Source organism: Scyliorhinus torazame, chromosome 14, assembly GCF_047496885.1.
Source record: "Scyliorhinus torazame isolate Kashiwa2021f chromosome 14, sScyTor2.1, whole genome shotgun sequence".
NCBI classification, from domain to species: domain Eukaryota; kingdom Metazoa; phylum Chordata; class Chondrichthyes; order Carcharhiniformes; family Scyliorhinidae; genus Scyliorhinus; species Scyliorhinus torazame.
The window spans coordinates 218057096-218079534 of record NC_092720.1 but is presented as its reverse complement, the minus strand read 5'-3'; the positions used below and the strand labels follow the sequence as shown (position 1 = coordinate 218079534).

The window sequence follows — 22439 nt, the reverse complement described above, 5'->3', positions numbered from 1 at the left end:
ACTCACGCACAGTTACACACACATGCACACAATTACACACACAGTTACACACACCCCAACACAAACACACACACACACCGACACACACAAAGTTACCCACACACACACACAGTTACGCACACACACACAGTTACGCACACACATTTACACACACACAGTTACACACCACCACACACAGTTACACACACGCACACAGTTACACACACAGTTACACACACGCAGTTATACACACACAGTTATACACACAGTTACACACACACAGTTACACACACACATACACACAGTTACACACACACAGTTACACGCACACAGTTACACGCACACACACAGTTATACACATACATAGTTACACACACACGCACACACAATTACATGCACACAGTTACACACACACACACAGTTTCACACACCCACACCGTTACACACACAGTTTCACACCCACCCACCCACACAGTTACACACACAGTTACACACACACACACAGTTATACACACACACACACACAGTTTCACACACACTTACACACAGTTACACACACACATACACAGTTACACACACACATACACAGTTACCCACACACACACACACAGTTACACACACGCACAGTTACACGCACACACACAGTTACACACACACACACACACACATTTACACACACACACACAGTTAAACACTCACAGTTACACACACAGTTCCACACACACACATAGTTACACACACGCACACATAGTCTCTCCCCGATCCCCAGTGACTCTCCCCCGATCCCCAGTAAGTCTTTCTCCCGATCCCGTGAGTCTCTCCCCCGATCCCCAGTGAGTCTCTCCCCCCGATCCCCAGTGAGTCTCCCCTGATCCCCAGTGACTCTCCCCCTGATCCCCAGTGAGTCTCCCCCCCGAGCCCCAGTGAGTATCTCCCCGATCCCCAGTGAGTCTCTCCCCCGATCCACAGTGAGTCTCTCCCTTGATCCCCAGTGTGTCTCTCCCCCGATCCCCAGTAAGTCTCTCCCCCCGATCCCCAGTGAGCCTCCCCGATCCCCAGTGACTCTCGCCCTGATCCCCAGTGAGTCTCACCCGATCCCCAGTGGCTCTCCCCCGATCACCAGTGAGCCTCTTCCCCCGATCCCCAGTGAGTCTCTCCCCGATCTCCAGTGAGTCTCCCCACCGATCCCCAGTGAGTCTATCCCCGGTCCCCAGTGAGTCTCTCCCCAATCCGCAGTGAGTCTCTCCCCCTGATCCCCAGTGAGACTCCCCGTTCCTCAGTGACTCTCCCCCTGATCCCCAGTGAGTCTCCCCTGATCCCCAGTGACTCTCCCCCGATCCCCAGTGAGTCTCTCCCCGATCCCCGGTAAGTCTCCCCCGATCCCTACTGAGACACTCCCCCGATCCCCAGTGAGTCCCCCCCAATCCCCAGTGAGTCTCTGCCCGATCCCCAGTGAGTCTCTTCCCCGATCCCCAGTGAGTCTCTCCCCCCGATCCCCAGTGAGTCTCTCTCTGATCCCCAGTGAGACTCTCACCCTGATCCCCAGTGAGTCTCTCCCCCGATCCCGTCTCTCACCCCGATCCCCAGTGACTCTCCCCGCGATCCCAAGTGAGTCTCCCCCCCGAAACGCAGTGAGTCTCTCCCCGCCGAAACCCAGTGAGTCTCTCCCCCCGATCCCCAGTGAGTCTCTCCCTCCGAAACCCAGTGAGTCTCTCCCCCCGATCCCCAGTGAGTCTCTCCCCCCGATCCTCAGTGAGTCTCCACCGATCCCCAGTAAGTCTCCCCCGATCCCCAGGGAGTCTCCCTCCAGATCCCCAGTGAACCTCTCCCCCGATCCCCAGTGAGTCTCTCCCCCCGAAACCCAGTAAGTCTCTCCCCCCGATCCCCAGTGAGTCTCTCCCCCCGATCCCCAGTGAGTCTCGCCCCCTGATCCCCAGTGAGTCTCTCCCCGATCCCCAGTGAGTCTCTCCCCCCGATCCCCAGTGAGTCCCCCCCCAAACCCCAGTGAGTCTCTCCCCCCGATCCCCAGTGAGTCTCTCCCCCCGAAACCCAGTGAGTCTCTCCCCCCGATCCCCAGTGAGTCTCTCCCCAATCCCCAGTGAGTCTCTCCCCCCGATCCTCAGTGAGTCTCCGCCGATCCCCAGTGAGTCTCCCCCGATCCCCAGTGAGTCTCCCTCCCGATCCCCAGTGAGTCTCTCCCCCGATCCCCAGTGAGTCTCCCTCCCGATCCCCAGTGAACCTCTCCCCCGATCCCCAGTGAGTCTCTCCCCCCGAAACCCAGTAAGTCTCTCACCCCGATCCGCAGTGAGTCTCCTCCCCGATCCCCAGTGAGTCTCGCCCCCCGATCCCCAGTGACTCTCCCCTGATCCCCAGTCTCTCCCCGATTCCCAGTGAGTCTCCCCCCGATCCCCCGTGAGTCTCTCCCCCCCGATCCCCAGTGAGTCTCCCCCGATCCCCAGAGAGACTCTCCCCCGAACCCAGTCAGTCTCTCCCCCGATCCCCAGTGAGACTCTCCCCACGATCCCGTCTCTCCCCGATCCGCAGTGAGTGTCTCCCTGATCCCCAGCGAGTCTCGCCCTGATCCCCAGTGAGTCTCCCCCGATCCCCAGTGACTCTCCCCGATCCCCAGTGAATCTCCCCCTGATCCCCAGTGAGTCTCCCCCGATCCCCAGTGAGTCTCCCCCCGATCCCCAGTGAGTCTCCCCTTGATCCCCAGTGGGTCTCTGCCCGATCCCCAGTGAGTCTCCCCCCGATCCCCAGTGAGCCTCGCCCCCCCGATCCCCAGTGACTCTCTCCCTGATCCCCAGTCTCTCCCCGATTCCCAGTGAGTCTCTCCCCGATCCCCAGTGGGTCTCTCCCCGATCCCCAGCGAGTCTCTCCCCGATCCCAAGTGAGACTCTCCCCGATCCCCAGTGAGTCTCCCCCGATCCCTAGTGAGTCTCTCCCCGATCCCCAGTGAGTCTCTCCCCGATACCCAGCGAGTCTCTCCCCGATCCCCAGCGAGTCTCTCCCCGATCCCCAGCGAGTCTCTCCCCGATCCCCAGTGAGTCTCTCCCCCGATCCCCAGTGAGTCTCCCTGATCCCCAGTGAGTCTCTCCCCGATCCCCAGTGAGTCTCTCCCCGAAACCCAGTGAGTCTCACCCTCCGAAACCCAGTGAGTCTCGCCCCCCGATCCCCAGTGAGTCTCTCCCCGATCCCCAGTGAGTCTCTCCCCGCCGATCCCCAGTGAGTCCCCCCCGAAACCCAGTGAGTCTCTCCCTCCGAAACCCAGTGAGTCTCTCCCCCCGATCCCCAGTGAGTCTCTCCCCAATCCCCAGTGAGTCTCTCCCCCCGATCCCCAGTGAGTCTCCACCGATCCCCAGTGAGTCTCCCCCGATCCCCAGTGAGTCTCCCTCCCGATCCCCAGTGAACCTCTCCCCCGATCCCCAGTGAGTCTCTCCCCCCGAAACCCAGTAAGTCTCTCCCCTCGATCCCCAGTGAGTCTCCTCCCCGATCCCCAGTGAGTCTCTCCCCCCGATCCCCAGTGAGTCTCGCCCCCCGATCCCCAGTGACTGCCCCTGGTCCCCAGTCTCTCCCCGATTCCCAGTGAGTCTCCCCCCGATCCCCAGTGAGTCTCTCCCCCCGATCCCCAGTGAGTCTCCCTCCGAACCCCAGAGAGACTCTCCCCCCGAACCCAGCCAGTCTCTCCCCCGATCCCCAGTGAGACTCTCCTCACGATCCCGTGAGTCTCTCCCCGATCCGCAGTGAGTGTCTCCCCGATCCCCAGTTAGTCTCTCCCCCGATCCCCAGTGAGTCTCTCCCCGATCCCCAGCGAGTATCCCCTGATCCCCAGTGAGTCTCCCCCGATCCCCAGTGACTCTCCCCGATCCCCAGTGAATCTCCCCCTGATCCCCAGTGAGTCTCCCCCGATCCCCAGTGAGTCTCCCCCCGATCCCCAGTGAGTCTCCCCCGATCCCCAGTGGGTCTCTACCCGATCCCCAGTGAGTCTCCCCCCGATCCCCAGTGAGCCTCGCCCCCCCCGATCCCCAGTGACTCTCCCCCTGATCCCCAGTCTCTCCCCGATTCCCAGTGAGTCTCCCCCCGATCCCCAGTGAGTCTCTCCCCCCGATCCCCAGTGAGACTCTCCCCCCCGATCCCCAGTGCGATTCTCCCCCCGAACCCGTGAGTCTCTCCCCCGATCCCCAGTGAGACTCTCCCCACGATCCCGTGAGTCTCTCCCCGATCCACAGTGTCTCCCGGATCCCCAGTGAGTCTCTCCCCCGATCCCCAGTGAGTCTCTCTCCGATCCCCAGTGAGTCTCCCCCATTTCCCCAGTGAGTCACACCCGATCCCCAGTGACTCTCCCCGATCCCCAGTGAGTCTCCCCCTGATCCCCAGTGAGTCTCCCCCGATCCCCAGTGAGTCTCCCCCCGGTCCCCAGTGAGTCTCCCCCTGATCCCCATTTGGTCTCTCCCCGATCCCCAGCGAGTCTCTCCCCGATCCCCAGTGAGCGTCTCCCCCCAATCCCCAGTGAGTCTCTCCCCGATCCCCAGTGAGTCTCTCCCCCGATCCCCAGTGGGTCTCTCCCCGATCCCCAGCGAGTCTCTCCCCGATCCCCAGTGAGTATCTCTCCGATCCTCAGTGAGTCTCACCCTGATCCCCAGTGAGTCTCTCCCCGATCCCCAGCGAGTCTCTCCCCGATCCCCCGTGAGTCTCCCCCCGATCCCCAGTGAGTCTCTCCCCGATCCCCAGTAAGTCTCCCCCGATCCCTACTGAGACTCTCCCCCGATCCCCAGTGAGTCCCCCCCAATCCCCAGTGAGTCTCTGCCCCGATCCCCAGTGAGTCTCTCCCCCCGATCCCCAGTCAGTCTCCCACGATCCCCAGTGAGTCTCTCTCTGATCCCCAGTGAGACTCTCACCCTGATCCCCAGTGAGTCCCCCCCAATCCCCAGTGAGTCTCTGCCCGATCCCCAGTGAGTCTCTCCCCCAATCCCCAGTGAGTCTCTCCCCCCGATCCCCAGTGAGTCTCCCCCCGATCCCCAGTGAATCTCCCCCTGATCACCAGTTGGTCTCTCCCCGATCCCCAGCGAGTCTCTCCCCGATCCCCCGTGAGTCTCTCCCCGATCCCCAGTGAGTCTCTCCCCGATCCCCAGTAAGTCTCCCCGATCCATACTGAGACTCTCCCCCGATCCCCAGTGAGACTCTCACCCTGATCCCCAGTGAGTCCCCCCCAATCCCCAGTGAGTCTCTGCCCGATCCCCAGTGAGTCTCTCCCCCGATCCCCAGTGAGTCTCTCCCCCCGATCCCCAGTGAGTCTCCCACGATCCCCAGTGAGTCTCTCTCTGATCCCCAGTGAGACTCTCACCCTGATCCCCAGTGAGTCTCTCCCCCGATCCCGTCTCTCCCCCCGATCCCCAGTGAGTCTCCCCCCGATCCCAAGTGTGTCTCCCCCCCCGAAACGCAGTGAGTCTCTCCCCGCCGAATCCCAGTGAGTCTCTCCCCCACGATCCCCAGTGAGTCCCTCACGAAACCCAGTGAGTCTCTCCCTCCGAAACCCAGTGAGTCTCTCCCCCCAATCCCCAGTGAGTCTCTCCCCGATCCCCAGTGATTCTCTCCCCCCCGATCCCCAGTGAGTCCCCCCCGAAACCCAGTGAGTCTCTCCCTCCGAAACCCAGTTAGTCTCTCCCACCGATCCCCAGTGAGTCTCTCCCCAATCCCCAGTGAGTCTCTCCCCCCGATCACCAGTGAGTTTCCACCGATCCCCAGTGAGTCTCCCCCGATCCCCAGTGAGTCTCCCTCCCGATCCCCAGTGAACCTCTCCCCCGATCCCCAGTGAGTCTCTCCCCCCGAAACCCAGTAAGTCTCTCCCCCCGATCCCCAGTGAGTCTCCTCCCCGATCCCCAGTGAGTCTCTCCCCCCGATCCCACGTCAGTCTCGCCCCCCGATCCCCAGTGACTCTCCCCTGATCCCCAGTCTCTCCCCGATTCCCAGTGAGTCTCCCCCCGATCCCCAGTGAGTCTCTCCCCCGATCCCCAGTGACTCTCCCCCTGATCCCCAGTCTCTCCCCGATTCCCAGTGAGTCTCCCCCCGATCCCCAGTGAGTCTCTCCCCCCGATCCCCAGTGAGTCTCCCCCGATCCCCAGTGAGACTCTCCCCACCGATCCCCAGTGCGATTCTCCCCCCGAACCCGTGAGTCTCTCCCCCGATCCCCAGTGAGACTCTCCCCACGATCCCGTGAGTCTCTCCCCGATCCACAGTGTCTCCCGGATCCCCAGTGAGTCTCTCCCCCGATCCCCAGTGAGTCCCTCTCCGATCCCCAGTGAGTCTCCCCCATTTCCCCAGTGAGTCACCCCCGATCCCCAGTGACTCTCCCCGATCCCCAGTGAGTCTCCCCCTGATCCCCAGTGAGTCTCCCCCGATCCCCAGTGAGTCTCCCCCCGGTCCCCAGTGAATCTCCCCCTGATCCCCATTTGGTCTCTCCCCGATCCCCAGCGAGTCTCTCCCTGATCCCCAGTGAGTCTCTCCCCGATCCCCAGTGAGCGTCTCCCCCAATCCCCAGTGAGTCTCTCCCCGATCCCCAGTGAGTCTCTCCCCCGATCCCCAGTGGGTCTCTCCCCGATCCCCAGCAAGTCTCTCCCCGATCCCCAGTGAGTCTCTCTCCGATCCTCAGTGAGTCTCCCCCTGATCCCCAGTGAGTCTCCCCTCGATCCCCAGTGAGTCTCCCCCTGATCACCAGTTGGTCTCTCCCCGATCCCCAGCGAGTCTCTCCCCGATCCCCCGTGAGTCTCTCCCCGATCCCCAGTGAGTCTCTCCCCGATCCCCAGTAAGTCTCCCCCGATCCCTACTGAGACTCTCCCCCGATCCCCAGTGAGTCCCCCCCAATCCCCAGTGAGTCTCTGCCCCGATCCCCAGTGAGTCTCACCCCCCGATCCCCAGTCAGTCTCCCACGATCCCCAGTGAGTCTCTCTCTGATCCCCAGTGAGACTCTCACCCTGATCCCCAGTGAGTCCCCCCCAATCCCCAGTGAGTCTCTGCCCGATCCCCAGTGAGTCTCTCCCCCGATCCCCAGTGAGTCTCTCCCCCCGATCCCTAGTGAGTCTCCCCCCGAACCCCAGTGAGTCTCCCCCTGATCACCAGTTGGTCTCTCCCCGATCCCCAGCGAGTCTCTCCCCGATCCCCCGTGAGTCTCTCCCCGATCCCCAGTGAGTCTCTCCCCGATCACCAGTAAGTCTCCCCCGATCCATACTAAGACTCTCCCCCGATCCCCACTGAGTCCCCCCCAATCCCCAGTGAGTCTCTGCCCCGATCCCCAGTGAGTCTCTCCCCCCGATCCCCAGTCAGTCTCCCACGATCCCCAGTGAGTCTCTCTCTGATCCCCAGTGAGACTCTCACCCTGATCCCCAGTGAGTCCCCCCCAATCCCCAGTGAGTCTCTGCCCGATCCCCAGTGAGTCTCTCCCCCGATCCCCAGTGAGTCTCTCCCCCCGATCACCAGTGAGTCTCCCACGATCCCCAGTGAGACTCTCACCCTGATCCCCAGTGAGTCTCTCCCCCGATCCCGTCTCTCCCCCCGATCCCCAGTGAGTCTCCCCCCGATCCCAAGTGTGTCTCCCCCCCCGAAACGCAGTGAGTCTCTCCCCGCCGAAACCCAGTGAGTCTCTCCCCCACGATCCCCAGTGAGTCCCTCACGAAACCCAGTGAGTCTCTCCCTCCGAAACCCAGTGAGTCTCTCCCCCCGATCCCCAGTGAGTCTCTCCCCGATCCCCAGCGAGTCTCTCCCCCGATCCCCAGTGAGTCTCTCCCCGATCCCCAGTGAGTCTCTCCCCCCCGATCCCCAGTGAGTCACCCCAATCCCCAGTGAGTCTCTGCCCCGATCCCCAGTGAGTCTCTCCCCCCGATCCCCAGTCAGTCTCCCACGATCCCCAGTGAGTCTCTCTCTGATCCCCAGTGAGACTCTCACCCTGATCCCCAGTGAGTCCCCCCCAATCCCCAGTGAGTCTCTGCCTGATCCCCAGTGAGTCTCTCCCCCGATCCCCAGTGAGTCTCTCCCCCCGATCCCCAGTGAGTCTCCCCCCGATCCCCAGTGAGTCTCCCCCTGATCACCAGTTGGTCTCTCCCCGATCCCCAGCGAGTCTCTCCCCGATCCCCCGTGAGTCTCTCCCCGATCCCCAGTGAGTCTCTCCCCGATCCCCAGTAAGTCTCCCCCGATCCATACTGAGACTCTCCCCCGATCCCCACTGAGTCCCCCCCAATCCCCAGTGAGTCTCTGCCCCGATCCCCAGTGAGTCTCTCCCCCCGATCCCCAGTCAGTCTCCCACGATCCCCAGTGAGTCTCTCTCTGATCCCCAGTGAGACTCTCACCCTGATCCCCAGTGAGTCCCCCCCAATCCCCAGTGAGTCTCTGCCCGATCCCCAGTGAGTCTCTCCCCCGATCCCCAGTGAGTCTCTCCCCCGATCCCCAATGAGTCTCCCACGATCCCCAGTGAGTCTCTCTCTGATCCCCAGTGAGACTCTCACCCTGATCCCCAGTGAGTCTCTCCCCCGATCCCGTCTCTCCCCCCGATCCCCAGTGAGTCTCCCCCGATCGCAAGTGTGTCTCCCCCCCCGAAACGCAGTGAGTCTCTCCCCCACGATCCCCAGTGAGTCCCTCACGAAACCCAGTGAGTCTCTCCCTCCGAAACCCAGTGAGTCTCTCCCCCCGATCCCCAGTGAGTCTCTCCCCGATCCCCAGTGAGTCTCTCCCCCCCGATCCCCAGTGAGTCCCCCCCGAAACCCAGTGAGTCTCTCCCTCTGAAACCCAGTTAGTCTCTCCCACCGATCCCCAGTCAGTCTCTCCCCAATCCCCAGTGAGTCTCTCCCCCCGATCCCCAGTGAGTTTCCACCGATCCCCAGTGAGTCTCCCCCGATCCCCAGTGAGTCTCCCTCCCGATCCCCAGTGAACCTCTCCCCCGATCCCCAGTGAGTCTCTCCCCCCGAAACCCAGTAAGTCTCTCCCCCCGATCCCCAGTGAGTCTCCTCCCCGATCCCCAGTGAGTCTATCCCCCCGATCCCACGTCAGTCTCGCCCCCCGATCCCCAGTGACTCTCCCCTGATCCCCAGTCTCTCCCTTATTCCCAGTGAGTCTCCCCCCGATCCCCAGTGAGTCTCTCCCCCGATCCCCAGTGAGTCTCCCCCGATCCCCAGAGAGGCTCTCCCCCCGAACCCAGTCAGTCTCTCCCCTGATCCCCAGTGAGACTCTCCCCACGATCCCGTGAGTCTCTCCCCGATCCGCAGTGAGTGTCTCCCCAATCCCCAGTTAGTCTCTCCCCCGATCCCCAGTGAGTCGCTCGCCGATCCCCAGTGAGTCTCCCCCTTATCCCCAGTGAGTCTCCCCCGATCCCCGGTGACTCTCCCCCTGATCCCCAGTCTCTCCCCGATTCCCAGTGAGTCTCCCCCCGATCCCCAGAGTCTCTCCCCCCCGATCCCCAGTGAGTCTCCCCCGATCCCCTGTGAGACTCTCCCCCCCGATCCCCAGTGCGATTCTCCCCGGAACCCGTGAGTCTCTCCCCCGATCCCCAGTGGTACTCTCCCCACGAATCCGTGAGTCTCTCCCCGATCCACAGTGAGTGTCTCCCCGATCCCCAGTGAGTCTCTCCCCCGATCCCCAGTGAGTCTCTCTCCGATCCCCAGTGAATCTCGCCCTGATCCCCAGTGAGTCTCCCCCGATCCCCAGTGACTCTCCCCGATCCCCAGTGAGTCTCCCCCTGATCCCCAGTGAGTCTCCCCCGATCCCCAGTGAGTCTCTCTCCCCAATCCCCAGCGAGTCTCTCCCCGATCCCCAGTGAGACTCTCCCCGATCCCCAGTGAGTCTCCCCCGATCCCTAGTGAGTCTCTCCCCGATCCCCAGTGAGTTTCTCCCCGATCCCCAGCGAGTCTCTCCCCGATCCCCAGCGAGTCTCTCCCCGATCCCCAGCGAGTCTCTCCCCGATCCCCAGTGAGTCTCTCCCCCGATCCCCAGTGAGTCTCCCCGATCGCCAGTGAGTCTCTCCCCGATCCCCAGTGAGTCTCTCCCCGAAACCCAGTGAGTCTCTCCCTCCGAAACCCAGTGAGTCTTTCCCCCCGATCCCCAGTGAGTCTCTCCCCGATCCCCAGTGAGTCTCTCCCCCCCGATCCCCAGTGAGTCCACCCCGAAACCCAGTGAGTCTCCCCGATCCCCAGTGAGTCTCCCTCCCGATCCCCAGTGAACCACTCCCCCGATCCCCAGTGAGACTCTCCCCCCCGATCCCCAGTGCGATTCTCCCCCCGAACCCGTGAGTCTCTCCCCCGATCCCCAGTGGTACTCTCCCCACGAATCCGTGAGTCTCTCCCCGATCCACAGTGAGTGTCTCCCCGATCCCCAGTGAGTCTCTCCCCCGATCCCCAGTGAGTCTCTCTCCGATCCCCAGTGAATCTCCCCCTGATCCCCAGTGAGTCTCCCCCGATCCCCAGTGACTCTCCCCGATCCCCAGTGAGTCTCCCCCTGATCCCCAGTGAGTCTCCCCCGATCCCCAGTGAGTCTCTCTCCCCAATCCCCAGCGAGTCTCTCCCCGATCCCCAGTGAGACTCTACCCGATCCCCAGTGAGTCTCCCACGATCCCTAGTGAGTCTCTCCCCGATCCCCAGTGAGTCTCTCCCCGATCCCCAGCGATTCTCTCCCCGATCCCCAGCGAGTCTCTCCCCAATCCCCAGCGAGTCTCTCCCCGATCCCCAGTGAGTCTCTCCCCCGATCCCCAGTGAGTCTCCACCGATCGCCAGTGAGTCTCTCCCCGATCCCCAGTGAGTCTCTCCCCGAAACCCAGTGAGTCTCTCCCTCCGAAACCCAGTGAGTCTTTCCCCCCGATCCCCAGTGAGTCTCCACCGATCCCCAGTGAGTCTCTCCCCCCGATCCCCAGTGAGTCCACCCCGAAACCCAGTGAGTCTCCCCCGATCCCCAGTGAGTCTCTCCCCGATCCCCAGTGAGTCTCTCCCCGATCCCCAGTGAGTCTCTCCCCGATCCCCAGTGGGTCTCTCCCCCCGATCCCCAGTGAGTCTCCACCGATCCCCAGTGAGTCTCCCCCGATCCCCAGTGACTCTCCCCGATCCCCAGTGAGTCTCCCCCTGATCCCCAGTGAGTCTCCCCCGATCCCCAGTGAGTCTCTCTCCCCAATCCCCAGCGAGTCTCTCCCCGATCCCCAGTGAGACTCTGCCCGATCCCCAGTGAGTCTCCCCCGATCCCTTGTGAGTCTCTCCCCGATCCCCAGTGAGTCTCTCCCCGATCCCCAGCGATTCTCTCCCCGATCCCCAGCGAGTCTCTCCCCGATCCCCAGCGAGTCTCTCCCCGATCCCCAGTGAGTCTCTCCCCCGATCCCCAGTGCGTCTCCCCGATCGCCAGTGAGTCTCTCCCCGATCCCCAGCGAGTCTCTCCCCGATCCCCAGCGAGTCTCTCCCCGATCCCCAGTGAGTCTCTCCCCCGATCCCCAGTGAGTCTCCCCGATCGCCAGTGAGTCTCTCCCCCCGATCCCCAGTGAGTCTCCACCGATCCCCAGTGAGTCTCCCCCGATCCCCAGTGAGTCTCCCTCCCGATCCCCAGTGAACCACTCCCCCGATCCCCAGTGAGTCTCTCCCCCCGAAATCCAGTAAGTCTCTCCCCCCGATCCCCAGTGAGTCTCCTCCCCGATCCCCAGTGAGTCTCTCCCCCCGATCCCCAGTGAGTCTCTCCCCCCGATCCCCAGTGAGTCTCCCCCCGATCCCCAGAGAGACTCTCCCCCCGAACCCAGTCAGTCTCTCCCCCGATCCCCAGTGAGACTCTCCCCACGATCCCGTGAGTCTCTCCCCGATCCGCAGTGAGTGTCTCCCCGATCCCCAGTTAGTCTCTCCCCCGATCCCCAGTGAGTCTCTCCCCGATCCCCAGCGAGTCTCCGCCTGATCCCCAGTGAGTCTCCCCCGATCCCCAGTGACTCTCCCCGATCCCCAGTGAATCTCCCCCGATCCCCAGTGACTCTCCCCGATTCCCAGTGAATCTCCCCCTGATCCCCAGTGAGTCTCCCCCGATCCCCAGTGAGTCTCCCCACGATCCCCAGTGAGTCTCCCCCTGATCCCCAGTGGGTCTCTACCCGATCCCCAGTGAGTCTCCCCCCCGATCCCCAGTGAGCCTCGCCCCCCCGATCCCCAGTGACTCTCCCCCTGATCCCCAGTCTCTCCCCGATTCCCAGTGAGTCTCCCCCCGATCCCCAGTGAGTCTCTCCCCCCGATCCCCAGTGAGTCTCCCCGATCCCCAGTGAGACTCTCCCCCCGATCCCCAGTGCGATTCTCCCCCCGAACCTGTGAGTCTCTCCCCCGATCCCCAGTGAGACTCTCCCCACGATCCCGTGAGTCTCTCCCCGATCCACAGTGAGTGTCTCCCCGATCCCCAGTGAGTCTCTCCCCCGATCCCCAGTGAATCTCTCTCCGATCCCCAGTGAGTCTCCCCCTGATCCCCAGTGGGTCTCCCCCGATCCCCAGTGACTCTCCCCGATCCCCAGTGAGTCTCCCCTGATCCCCAGTGAGTCTCCCCCGATCCCCAGTGAGTCTCCCCCCGGTCCCCAGTGAGTCTCCCCCTGATCCCCATTTGGTCTCTCCCCGATCCCCAGCGAGTCTCTCCCTGATCCCCAGTGAGTCTCTCCCCGATCCCCAGTGAGTCTCCCCCTGATCCCCAGTGGGTCTCCCCCGATCCCCAGTGACTCTCCCCGATCCCCAGTGAGTCTCTCCCCGATCCCCAGCGATTCTCTCCCCGATCCCCAGCGAGTCTCTCCCCAATCCCCAGCGAGTCTCTCCCCGATCCCCAGTGAGTCTCTCCCCCGATCCCCAGTGAGTCTCCACCGATCGCCAGTGAGTCTCTCCCCGATCCCCAGTGAGTCTCTCCCCGAAACCCAGTGAGTCTCTCCCTCCGAAACCCAGTGAGTCTTTCCCCCCGATCCCCAGTGAGTCTCCACCGATCCCCAGTGAGTCTCTCCCCCCGATCCCCAGTGAGTCCACCCCGAAACCCAGTGAGTCTCCCCCGATCCCCAGTGAGTCTCTCCCCGATCCCCAGTGAGTCTCTCCCCGATCCCCAGTGAGTCTCTCCCCGATCCCCAGTGGGTCTCTCCCCCCGATCCCCAGTGAGTCTCCACCGATCCCCAGTGAGTCTCCCCCGATCCCCAGTGACTCTCCCCGATCCCCAGTGAGTCTCCCCCTGATCCCCAGTGAGTCTCCCCCGATCCCCAGTGAGTCTCTCTCCCCAATCCCCAGCGAGTCTCTCCCCGATCCCCAGTGAGACTCTGCCCGATCCCCAGTGAGTCTCCCCCGATCCCTTGTGAGTCTCTCCCCGATCCCCAGTGAGTCTCTCCCCGATCCCCAGCGATTCTCTCCCCGATCCCCAGCGAGTCTCTCCCCGATCCCCAGCGAGTCTCTCCCCGATCCCCAGTGAGTCTCTCCCCCGATCCCCAGTGCGTCTCCCCGATCGCCAGTGAGTCTCTCCCCGATCCCCAGCGAGTCTCTCCCCGATCCCCAGCGAGTCTCTCCCCGATCCCCAGTGAGTCTCTCCCCCGATCCCCAGTGAGTCTCCCCGATCGCCAGTGAGTCTCTCCCCCCGATCCCCAGTGAGTCTCCACCGATCCCCAGTGAGTCTCCCCCGATCCCCAGTGAGTCTCCCTCCCGATCCCCAGTGAACCACTCCCCCGATCCCCAGTGAGTCTCTCCCCCCGAAATCCAGTAAGTCTCTCCCCCCGATCCCCAGTGAGTCTCTCTCCCCAATCCCCAGCGAGTCTCTCCCCGATCCCCAGTGAGACTCTACCCGATCCCCAGTGAGTCTCCCACGATCCCTAGTGAGTCTCTCCCCGATCCCCAGTGAGTCTCTCCCCGATCCCCAGCGATTCTCTCCCCGATCCCCAGCGAGTCTCTCCCCAATCCCCAGCGAGTCTCTCCCCGATCCCCAGTGAGTCTCTCCCCCGATCCCCAGTGAGTCTCCACCGATCGCCAGTGAGTCTCTCCCCGATCCCCAGTGAGTCTCTCCCCGAAACCCAGTGAGTCTCTCCCTCCGAAACCCAGTGAGTCTTTCCCCCCGATCCCCAGTGAGTCTCCACCGATCCCCAGTGAGTCTCTCCCCCCGATCCCCAGTGAGTCCACCCCGAAACCCAGTGAGTCTCCCCCGATCCCCAGTGAGTCTCTCCCCGATCCCCAGTGAGTCTCTCCCCGATCCCCAGTGAGTCTCTCCCCGATCCCCAGTGGGTCTCTCCCCCCGATCCCCAGTGAGTCTCCACCGATCCCCAGTGAGTCTCCCCCGATCCCCAGTGACTCTCCCCGATCCCCAGTGAGTCTCCCCCTGATCCCCAGTGAGTCTCCCCCGATCCCCAGTGAGTCTCTCTCCCCAATCCCCAGCGAGTCTCTCCCCGATCCCCAGTGAGACTCTGCCCGATCCCCAGTGAGTCTCCCCCGATCCCTTGTGAGTCTCTCCCCGATCCCCAGTGAGTCTCTCCCCGATCCCCAGCGATTCTCTCCCCGATCCCCAGCGAGTCTCTCCCCGATCCCCAGCGAGTCTCTCCCCGATCCCCAGTGAGTCTCTCCCCCGATCCCCAGTGCGTCTCCCCGATCGCCAGTGAGTCTCTCCCCGATCCCCAGCGAGTCTCTCCCCGATCCCCAGCGAGTCTCTCCCCGATCCCCAGTGAGTCTCTCCCCCGATCCCCAGTGAGTCTCCCCGATCGCCAGTGAGTCTCTCCCCCCGATCCCCAGTGAGTCTCCACCGATCCCCAGTGAGTCTCCCCGATCCCCAGTGAGTCTCCCTCCCGATCCCCAGTGAACCACTCCCCCGATCCCCAGTGAGTCTCTCCCCCCGAAATCCAGTAAGTCTCTCCCCCCGATCCCCAGTGAGTCTCCTCCCCGATCCCCAGTGAGTCTCTCCCCCCGATCCCCAGTGAGTCTCTCCCCCCGATCCCCAGTGAGTCTCCCCCCGATCCCCAGAGAGACTCTCCCCCCGAACCCAGTCAGTCTCTCCCCCGATCCCCAGTGAGACTCTCCCCACGATCCCGTGAGTCTCTCCCCGATCCGCAGTGAGTGTCTCCCCGATCCCCAGTTAGTCTCTCCCCCGATCCCCAGTGAGTCTCTCCCCGATCCCCAGCGAGTCTCCGCCTGATCCCCAGTGAGTCTCCCCCGATCCCCAGTGACTCTCCCCGATCCCCAGTGAATCTCCCCCGATCCCCAGTGACTCTCCCCGATTCCCAGTGAATCTCCCCCTGATCCCCAGTGAGTCTCCCCCGATCCCCAGTGAGTCTCCCCACGATCCCCAGTGAGTCTCCCCCTGATCCCCAGTGGGTCTCTACCCGATCCCCAGTGAGTCTCCCCCCCGATCCCCAGTGAGCCTCGCCCCCCCGATCCCCAGTGACTCTCCCCCTGATCCCCAGTCTCTCCCCGATTCCCAGTGAGTCTCCCCCCGATCCCCAGTGAGTCTCTCCCCCCGATCCCCAGTGAGTCTCCCCGATCCCCAGTGAGACTCTCCCCCCGATCCCCAGTGCGATTCTCCCCCCGAACCTGTGAGTCTCTCCCCCGATCCCCAGTGAGACTCTCCCCACGATCCCGTGAGTCTCTCCCCGATCCACAGTGAGTGTCTCCCCGATCCCCAGTGAGTCTCTCCCCCGATCCCCAGTGAATCTCTCTCCGATCCCCAGTGAGTCTCCCCCTGATCCCCAGTGGGTCTCCCCCGATCCCCAGTGACTCTCCCCGATCCCCAGTGAGTCTCCCCTGATCCCCAGTGAGTCTCCCCCGATCCCCAGTGAGTCTCCCCCCGGTCCCCAGTGAGTCTCCCCCTGATCCCCATTTGGTCTCTCCCCGATCCCCAGCGAGTCTCTCCCTGATCCCCAGTGAGTCTCTCCCCGATCCCCAGTGAGCGTCTCCCCCCAATCCCCAGTGAGTCTCTCCCCGATCCCCAGTGAGTCTCTCCCCCGATCCCCAGTGGGTCTCTCCCCGATCCCCAGCGAGTCTCTCCCCGATCCCCAGTGAGTCTACCCCCGATCCTCAGTGTCTCCCCCTGATCCCCAGTGAGTCTCCCCCCGATCCCCAGTGAGTCTCCCCCTGATCACCAGCGAGTCTCTCCCCGATCCCCAGCGAGTCTCTCCCCGATCCCCAGTGAGTCTCCCCGATCGCCAGTGAGTCTCTCCCCGATCCCCAGTGAGTCTCTCCCCGAAACCCAGTGAGTCTCTCCCTCCGAAACCCAGTGAGTCTTTCCCCCCGATCCCCGGTGAGTCTCTCTCCGATCCCCAGTGAGTCTCCCCCTGATCCCCAGTGGGTCTCCCCCGATCCCCAGTGACTCTCCCCGATCCCCAGTGAGTCTCCCCTGATCCCCAGTGAGTCTCCCCCGATCCCCAGTGAGTCTCCCCCCGGTCCCCAGTGAGTCTCCCCCTGATCCCCATTTGGTCTCTCCCCGATCCCCAGCGAGTCTCTCCCTGATCCCCAGTGAGTCTCTCCCCGATCCCCAGTGAGCGTCTCCCCCCAATCCCCAGTGAGTCTCTCCCCGATCCCCAGTGAGTCTCTCCCCCGATCCCCAGTGGGTCTCTCCCCAATCCCCAGCGTGTCTCTCCCCGATCCCCAGTGAGTCTACCCCCGATCCTCAGTGAGTCTCCCCCTGATCCCCAGTGAGTCTCCCCCCGATCCCCAGTGAGTCTCCCCCTGATCACCAGCGAGTCTCTCCCCGATCCCCAGCGAGTCTCTCCCCGATCCCCAGTGAGTCTCCCCGATCGCCAGTGAGTCTCTCCCCGATCCCCAGTGAGTCTCTCCCCGAAACCCAGTGAGTCTCTCCCTCCGAAACCCAGTGAGTCTTTCCCCCCGATCCCCGGTGAGTCGCTCCCCGATCCCCAGTGAGTCTCTCCCCCCCGATCCCCAGTGAGTCCACCCCGAAACCCAGTGAGTCTCTCCCTCCGAAACCCAGTGAGTCTCTCCCCCCGATCCCCAGTGAGTCTCCACCGATCCCCAGTGAGTCTCTTCCCGATCCCCAGTGAGCGTCTCCCCCCAATCCCCAGTGAGTCTCTCCACGATCCCCAGTGAGTCTCTCCCCCGATCCCCAGCGAGTCTCTCCCCGATCCCCAGTGAGTCTCCCCCCGATCCTCAGTGAGTCTCCCCCTGATCCCCAGTGAGTCTCCCCCCGATCCCCAGTGAGTCTCCCCCTGATCACCAGCGAGTCTCTCCCCGATCCCCAGCGAGTCTCTCCCCGATCCCCAGTGAGTCTCTCCCCCGATCCCCAGTGAGTCTCCCCGATCGCCAGTGAGTCTCTCCCCGATCCCCAGTGAGTCTCTCCCCGAAACCCAGTGAGTCTCTCCCTCCGAAACCCAGTGAGTCTCTCCCCCCCGATCCCCAGTGAGTCTCCACCGATCCCCAGTGAGTCTCCCCGATCACCAGTGAGTCTCCCTCCCGATCCCCAGTGAACCTCTCCCCCGATCCCCAGTGAGTCTTCTCCCCGATCCCCAGTGAGTCTCTCCCCCCGATCCCCAGTGAGTCTCCCCCCGATCCCCAGAGAGACTCTCCCCCCGAACCCAGTCAGTCTCTCCCCCGATCCCCAGTGAGACTCTCCCCACGATCCCGTGAGTCTCTCCCCGATCCGCAGTGAGTGTCTCCCCGATCCCCAGTTAGTCTCTCCCCCGATCCCCAGTGAGTCTCTCCCCGATCCCCAGCGAGTCTCCGCCTGATCCCCAGTGAGTCTCCCCCGATCCCCAGTGACTCTCCCCGATCCCCAGTGAATCTCCCCCTGATCCCAAGTGAGTCTCCCCCGATCCCCAGTGAGTCTCCCCACGATCCCCAGTGAGTCTCCCCCTGATCCCCAGTGGGTCTCCAGCCGATCCCCAGTGACTCTCCCCCTGATCCCCAGTGAGTCTCTCCCCCCGATCCCCAGTGAGTCTCTCCCCCCGATCCCCAGTGAGTCTCCCCCGATCCCCAGTGAGACTCTCCCCCCGATCCCCAGTGCGATTCTCCCCCCGAACCCGTGAGTCTCTCCCCCGATCCCCAGTGAGACTCTCCCCACGATCCCGTGAGTCTCTCCCCGATCCACAGTGAGTGTCTCCCCGATCCCCAGTGAGTCTCTCCCCCGATCCCCAGTGAGTCTCTCTCCGATCCCCAGTGAGTCTCCCCCTGATCCCCAGTGGGTCTCCCCCGATCCCCAATGACTCTCCCCGATCCCCAGTGAGTCTCCCCCTGATCCCCAGTGAGTCTCCCCCGATCCCCAGTGAGTCTCCCCCGGTCCCCAGTGAGTCTCCCCCTGATCCCCATTTGGTCTCTCCCCGATCCCCAGCGAGTCTCTCCCTGATCCCCAGTGAGTCTCTCCCCGATCCCCAGTGAGCGTCTCACCCCAATCCCCAGTGAGTCACTCCCCGATCCCCAGTGAGTCTCTCCCCCGATCCCAAGTGGGTCTCTCCCTGATCCCCAGCGAGTCTCTCCCCGATCCCCAGTGAGTCTCCCCCCGATCCTCAGTGAGTCTCCCCCTGATCCCCAGTGAGTCTCTCCCCCGATCCCCAGTGAGTCTCTCCCCGATCCCCAGTGAGTCTCTCCCCCCGATCCCCAGTGAGTCTCCCCCCGATCCCCAGAGAGACTCTCCCCCCGAACCCAGTCAGTCTCTCCCCCGATCCCCAGTGAGACTCTCCCCACGATCCCGTGAGTCTCTCCCCGATCCGCAGTGAGTGTCTCACCGATCCCCAGTTAGTCTCTCTCCCGATCCCCAGTGAGTCTCTCCCCGATCCCCAGCGAGTCTCCGCCTGATCCCCAGTGAGTCTCCCCCCCCGATCCCCAGTGAGTCTCTCCCCCGATCCCCAGTGAGTCTCCCCCGATCCCCAGTGACTCTCCCCGATCCCCAGTGAATCTCCCCCTGATCCCAAGTGAGTCTCCCCCGATCCCCAGTGAGTCTCCCCACAATCCCCAGTGAGTCTCCCCCTGATCCCCAGTGGGTCTCCAGCCGATCCCCAGTGTGTCTCCCCCCGATCCCCAGTGAGCCTCGCCCCCCCGATCCCCAGTGACTCTCCCACTGATCCCCAGTCTCTCCCCGATCCCCAGTGAGTCTCCCCCCGGTCCCCAGTGAGTCTCCCCCTGATCCCCATTTGGTCTCTCCCCGATCCCCAGCGAGTCTCTCCCTGATCCCCAGTGAGTCTCTCCCCGATCCCCAGTAAGCGTCTCCCCCCAATCCCCAGTGAGTCTCTCCCCGATCCCCAGTGAGTCTCTCCCCCGAACCCCAGTGGGTCTCTCCCTGATCCCCAGCGAGTCTCTCCCCGATCCCCAGTGTGTTTCCCCCCGATCCTCAGTGAGTCTCCCCCTGATCCCCAGTGAGTCTCCCCCCGATCCCCAGTGAGTTTCCCCCTGATCACCAGTGGGTCTCTCCCCGATCCCCAGCGAGTCTCTCCCCGATCCCCCGTGAGTCTCTCCCCCGATCCCCAGTGAGTCTCTCTCCCCAATCCCCAGTGAGTCTCTCCCCGATCCCCAGTGAGTCTCTCCCCCGATCCCCAGTGGGTCTCTCCCCGATCCCCAGCGAGTCTCTCCCCGATCCCCAGTGAGACTCTCCACGATCCCCAGTGAGTGTCCCCCGATCCCTAGTGAGTCTCTCCCCGATCCCCAGTGAGTCTCTCCCCGATCCCCAGCGAGTCTCTCCGAGATCCCCAGCGAGTCTCTCCCCGATCCCCAGTGAGTCTCTCCCCGATCCCCAGTGAGTCTCTCCCCGATCCCCAGTGAGTCTCTCCCCGATCCCCAGTGAGTCTCTCCCCGATCCCCAGTGAGTCTCTCCCCGATCCCCAGTGAGTCTCTCCCCCGATCCCCAGTGAGTCTCTCCCCGATCCCCAGTGAGTCTCTCCCCGATCCCCAGCGAGTCACTCCCCGATCCCGAGTGAGTCTCTCCCCCGATCCCCAGTGAGTCTCCCCGATCCCCAGTGAGTCTCTCCCCGATCCCCAGCGAGTCTCCGCCTGATCCCCAGTGAGTCTCCCCCGATCCCCAGTGACTCTCCCCGATCCCCAGTGAATCTCCCCCTGATCCCAAGTGAGTCTCCCCCGATCCCCAGTGAGTCTCCCCACGATCCCCAGTGAGTCTCCCCCTGATCCCCAGTGGGTCTCCAGCCGATCCCCAGTGTGTCTCCCCCCGATCCCCAGTGAGCCTCGCCCCCCCCGATCCCCAGTGACTCTCCCACTGATCCCCAGTCTCTCCCCGATTCCCAGTGAGTCTCCCCCGATCCCCAGTGAGTCTCTCCCCCCGATCCCCAGTGAGTCTCCCCCGATCCCCAGTGAGACTCTCCCCCCGATCCCCAGTGCGATTCTCCCCCCGAACCCGTGAGTCTCTCCCCCGATCCCCAGTGAGACTCTCCCCACGATCCCGTGAGTCTCTCCCCGATCCACAATGAGTGTCTCCCCGATCCCCAGTGAGTCTCTCCCCCGATCCCCAGTGAGTCTCTCTCCGATCCCCAGTGAGTCTCCCCCTGATCCCCAGTGGGTCTCCCCCGATCCCCAATGACTCTCCCCGATCCCCAGTGAGTCTCCCCCTGATCCCCAGTGAGTCTCCCCCGATCCCCAGTGAGTCTCCCCCCGGTCCCCAGTGAGTCTCCCCCTGATCCCCATTTGGTCTCTCCCCGATCCCCAGCGAGTCTCTCCCTGATCCCCAGTGAGTCTCTCCCCGATCCCCAGTGAGCGTCTCCCCCCAATCCCCAGTGAGTCTCTCCCCGATCCCCAGTGAGTCTCTCCCCCGATCCCCAGTGGGTCTCTCCCTGATCCCCAGCGAGTCTCTCCCCGATCCCCAGTGTGTTTCCCCCCGATCCTCAGTGAGTCTCCCCCTGATCCCCAGTGAGTCTCCCCCCGATCCCCAGTGAGTTTCCCCCTGATCACCAGTGGGTCTCTCCCCGATCCCCAGCGAGTCTCTCCCCGATCCCCCGTGAGTCTCTCCCCGATCCCCAGTGAGTCTCTCTCCCCAATCCCCAGTGAGTCTCTCCCCGATCCCCAGTGAGTCTCTCCCCCGATCCCCAGTGGGTCTCTCCCCGATCCCCAGCGAGTCTCTCCCCGATCCCCAGTGAGACTCTCCACGATCCCCAGTGAGTGTCCCCCGATCCCTAGTGAGTCTCTCCCCGATCCCCAGTGAGTCTCTCCCCGATCCCCAGCGAGTCTCTCCGAGATCCCCAGCGAGTCTCTCCCCGATCCCCAGTGAGTCTCTCCCCGATCCCCAGTGAGTCTCTCCCCGATCCCCAGTGAGTCTCTCCCCGATCCCCAGTGAGTCTCTCCCCGATCCCCAGTGAGTCTCTCCCCGATCCCCAGTGAGTCTCTCCCCCGATCCCCAGTGAGTCTCTCCCCGATCTCCAGTGAGTCTCTCCCCGATCCCCAGCGAGTCACTCCCCGATCCCCAGTGAGTCTCTCCCCCGATCCCCAGTGAGTCTCCCCGATCCCCAGTGAGTCTCCCCCTTATCCCCAGTGAGTCTCTCCCCGATCCCCAGTGAGTCTCCCCCGATCCCCAGTGAGTCTCTAATTTTCTGTTTTTTCTCCCAGTCTCTGTGACCCTGGATGTGGAAACAGCGAATCCCTGGCTCGAGGTGTCTGAGGATCTGAAGAGTTTGAGACTGACCCGGACCCGGAGGAGTCTCCCTGACACCAGGAAGAGGTTTACACACAGGCCCTGTGTGCTGGGATCAGAGGGATTCACATCGGGGAGACATTACTGGGAGGTGGAGGTGACGGGGAATCGGGACTGGAGACTGGGAGTAGCCGCAGAGTCTGTGGAGAGGAAGGACCCGGTCAGTCTGATCCCAGAGACTGGATTCTGGACCATTGGGCGGGTTGTTGATCAGTTTTATATAAATTCCTCTCCTGGATCCCGTCTCCGTGTCGGTCAGATCCCCGGGAAGGTGGGAGTTTATCTCAGTTATGAGTCTGGGACAGTTTCATTTTACAACGTGGACACCAAGTCCCATCTCCACACCTTCACCGGGAATAAATTCACTGAGAAACTTTATCCTTTCTTCGGGACTTGGGATGAAAACCAGTTTCTGAGAATCTGCTCCGGTTCTGATCCGGATCGGGAAAGGGGCGGGGCCTCGGGGTGGTGACATCATCACTGACATCACAATGACTTGAGGGTCAGGGGCAGAGGTCAGGGGTTGGGGGTCAGAAACTGCCATCGACAACAGTTTGTCACTAAATGTGTTGTTTAATTTGCAAATTGTAAAATCCCAATCAGACTGTAAATAAAAACAACCCAAATAAAAATGTCAGAATTAAAATAAAAAGGAAATTAAATATCTTGAACTTTCCCTTGCAGTTCATTGTAGTGCCGGTTTCAGCCACACGATGGTGATGTTGAGCTGTACAAAGATCAGTGAAGTTTTACAGCGCAGTATCGCCACCTGCTGCTGGATACCTGGTACTGGCAGGAATACCAACAACTCAAAATGCTGAATCGCTGATCAGACAATTCAGGCAGGACCTTTCTTCACACCTGAAAGAGAATTGAATCAGAAACAAAGGAGGGGAAATAAA

General features: G+C 62.8%; 1 protein-coding gene across 1 annotated transcript in view; it reads left to right on the top strand.

Moving 5' to 3' along the window:
- Positions 1-22203, top strand: part of LOC140390511 (zinc-binding protein A33-like) — a 29195-nt gene extending 6992 nt beyond the window's left edge. Inside the window, exon 6 of the mRNA XM_072475681.1 lies at positions 21453-22203. Within this exon, the coding sequence (XP_072331782.1) occupies positions 21453-22009 (557 nt within the window). The 3' untranslated portion in view covers positions 22010-22203. The remainder of the gene's footprint in view (positions 1-21452) is intronic.
- Positions 22204-22439: the final 236 nt, after the last annotated feature.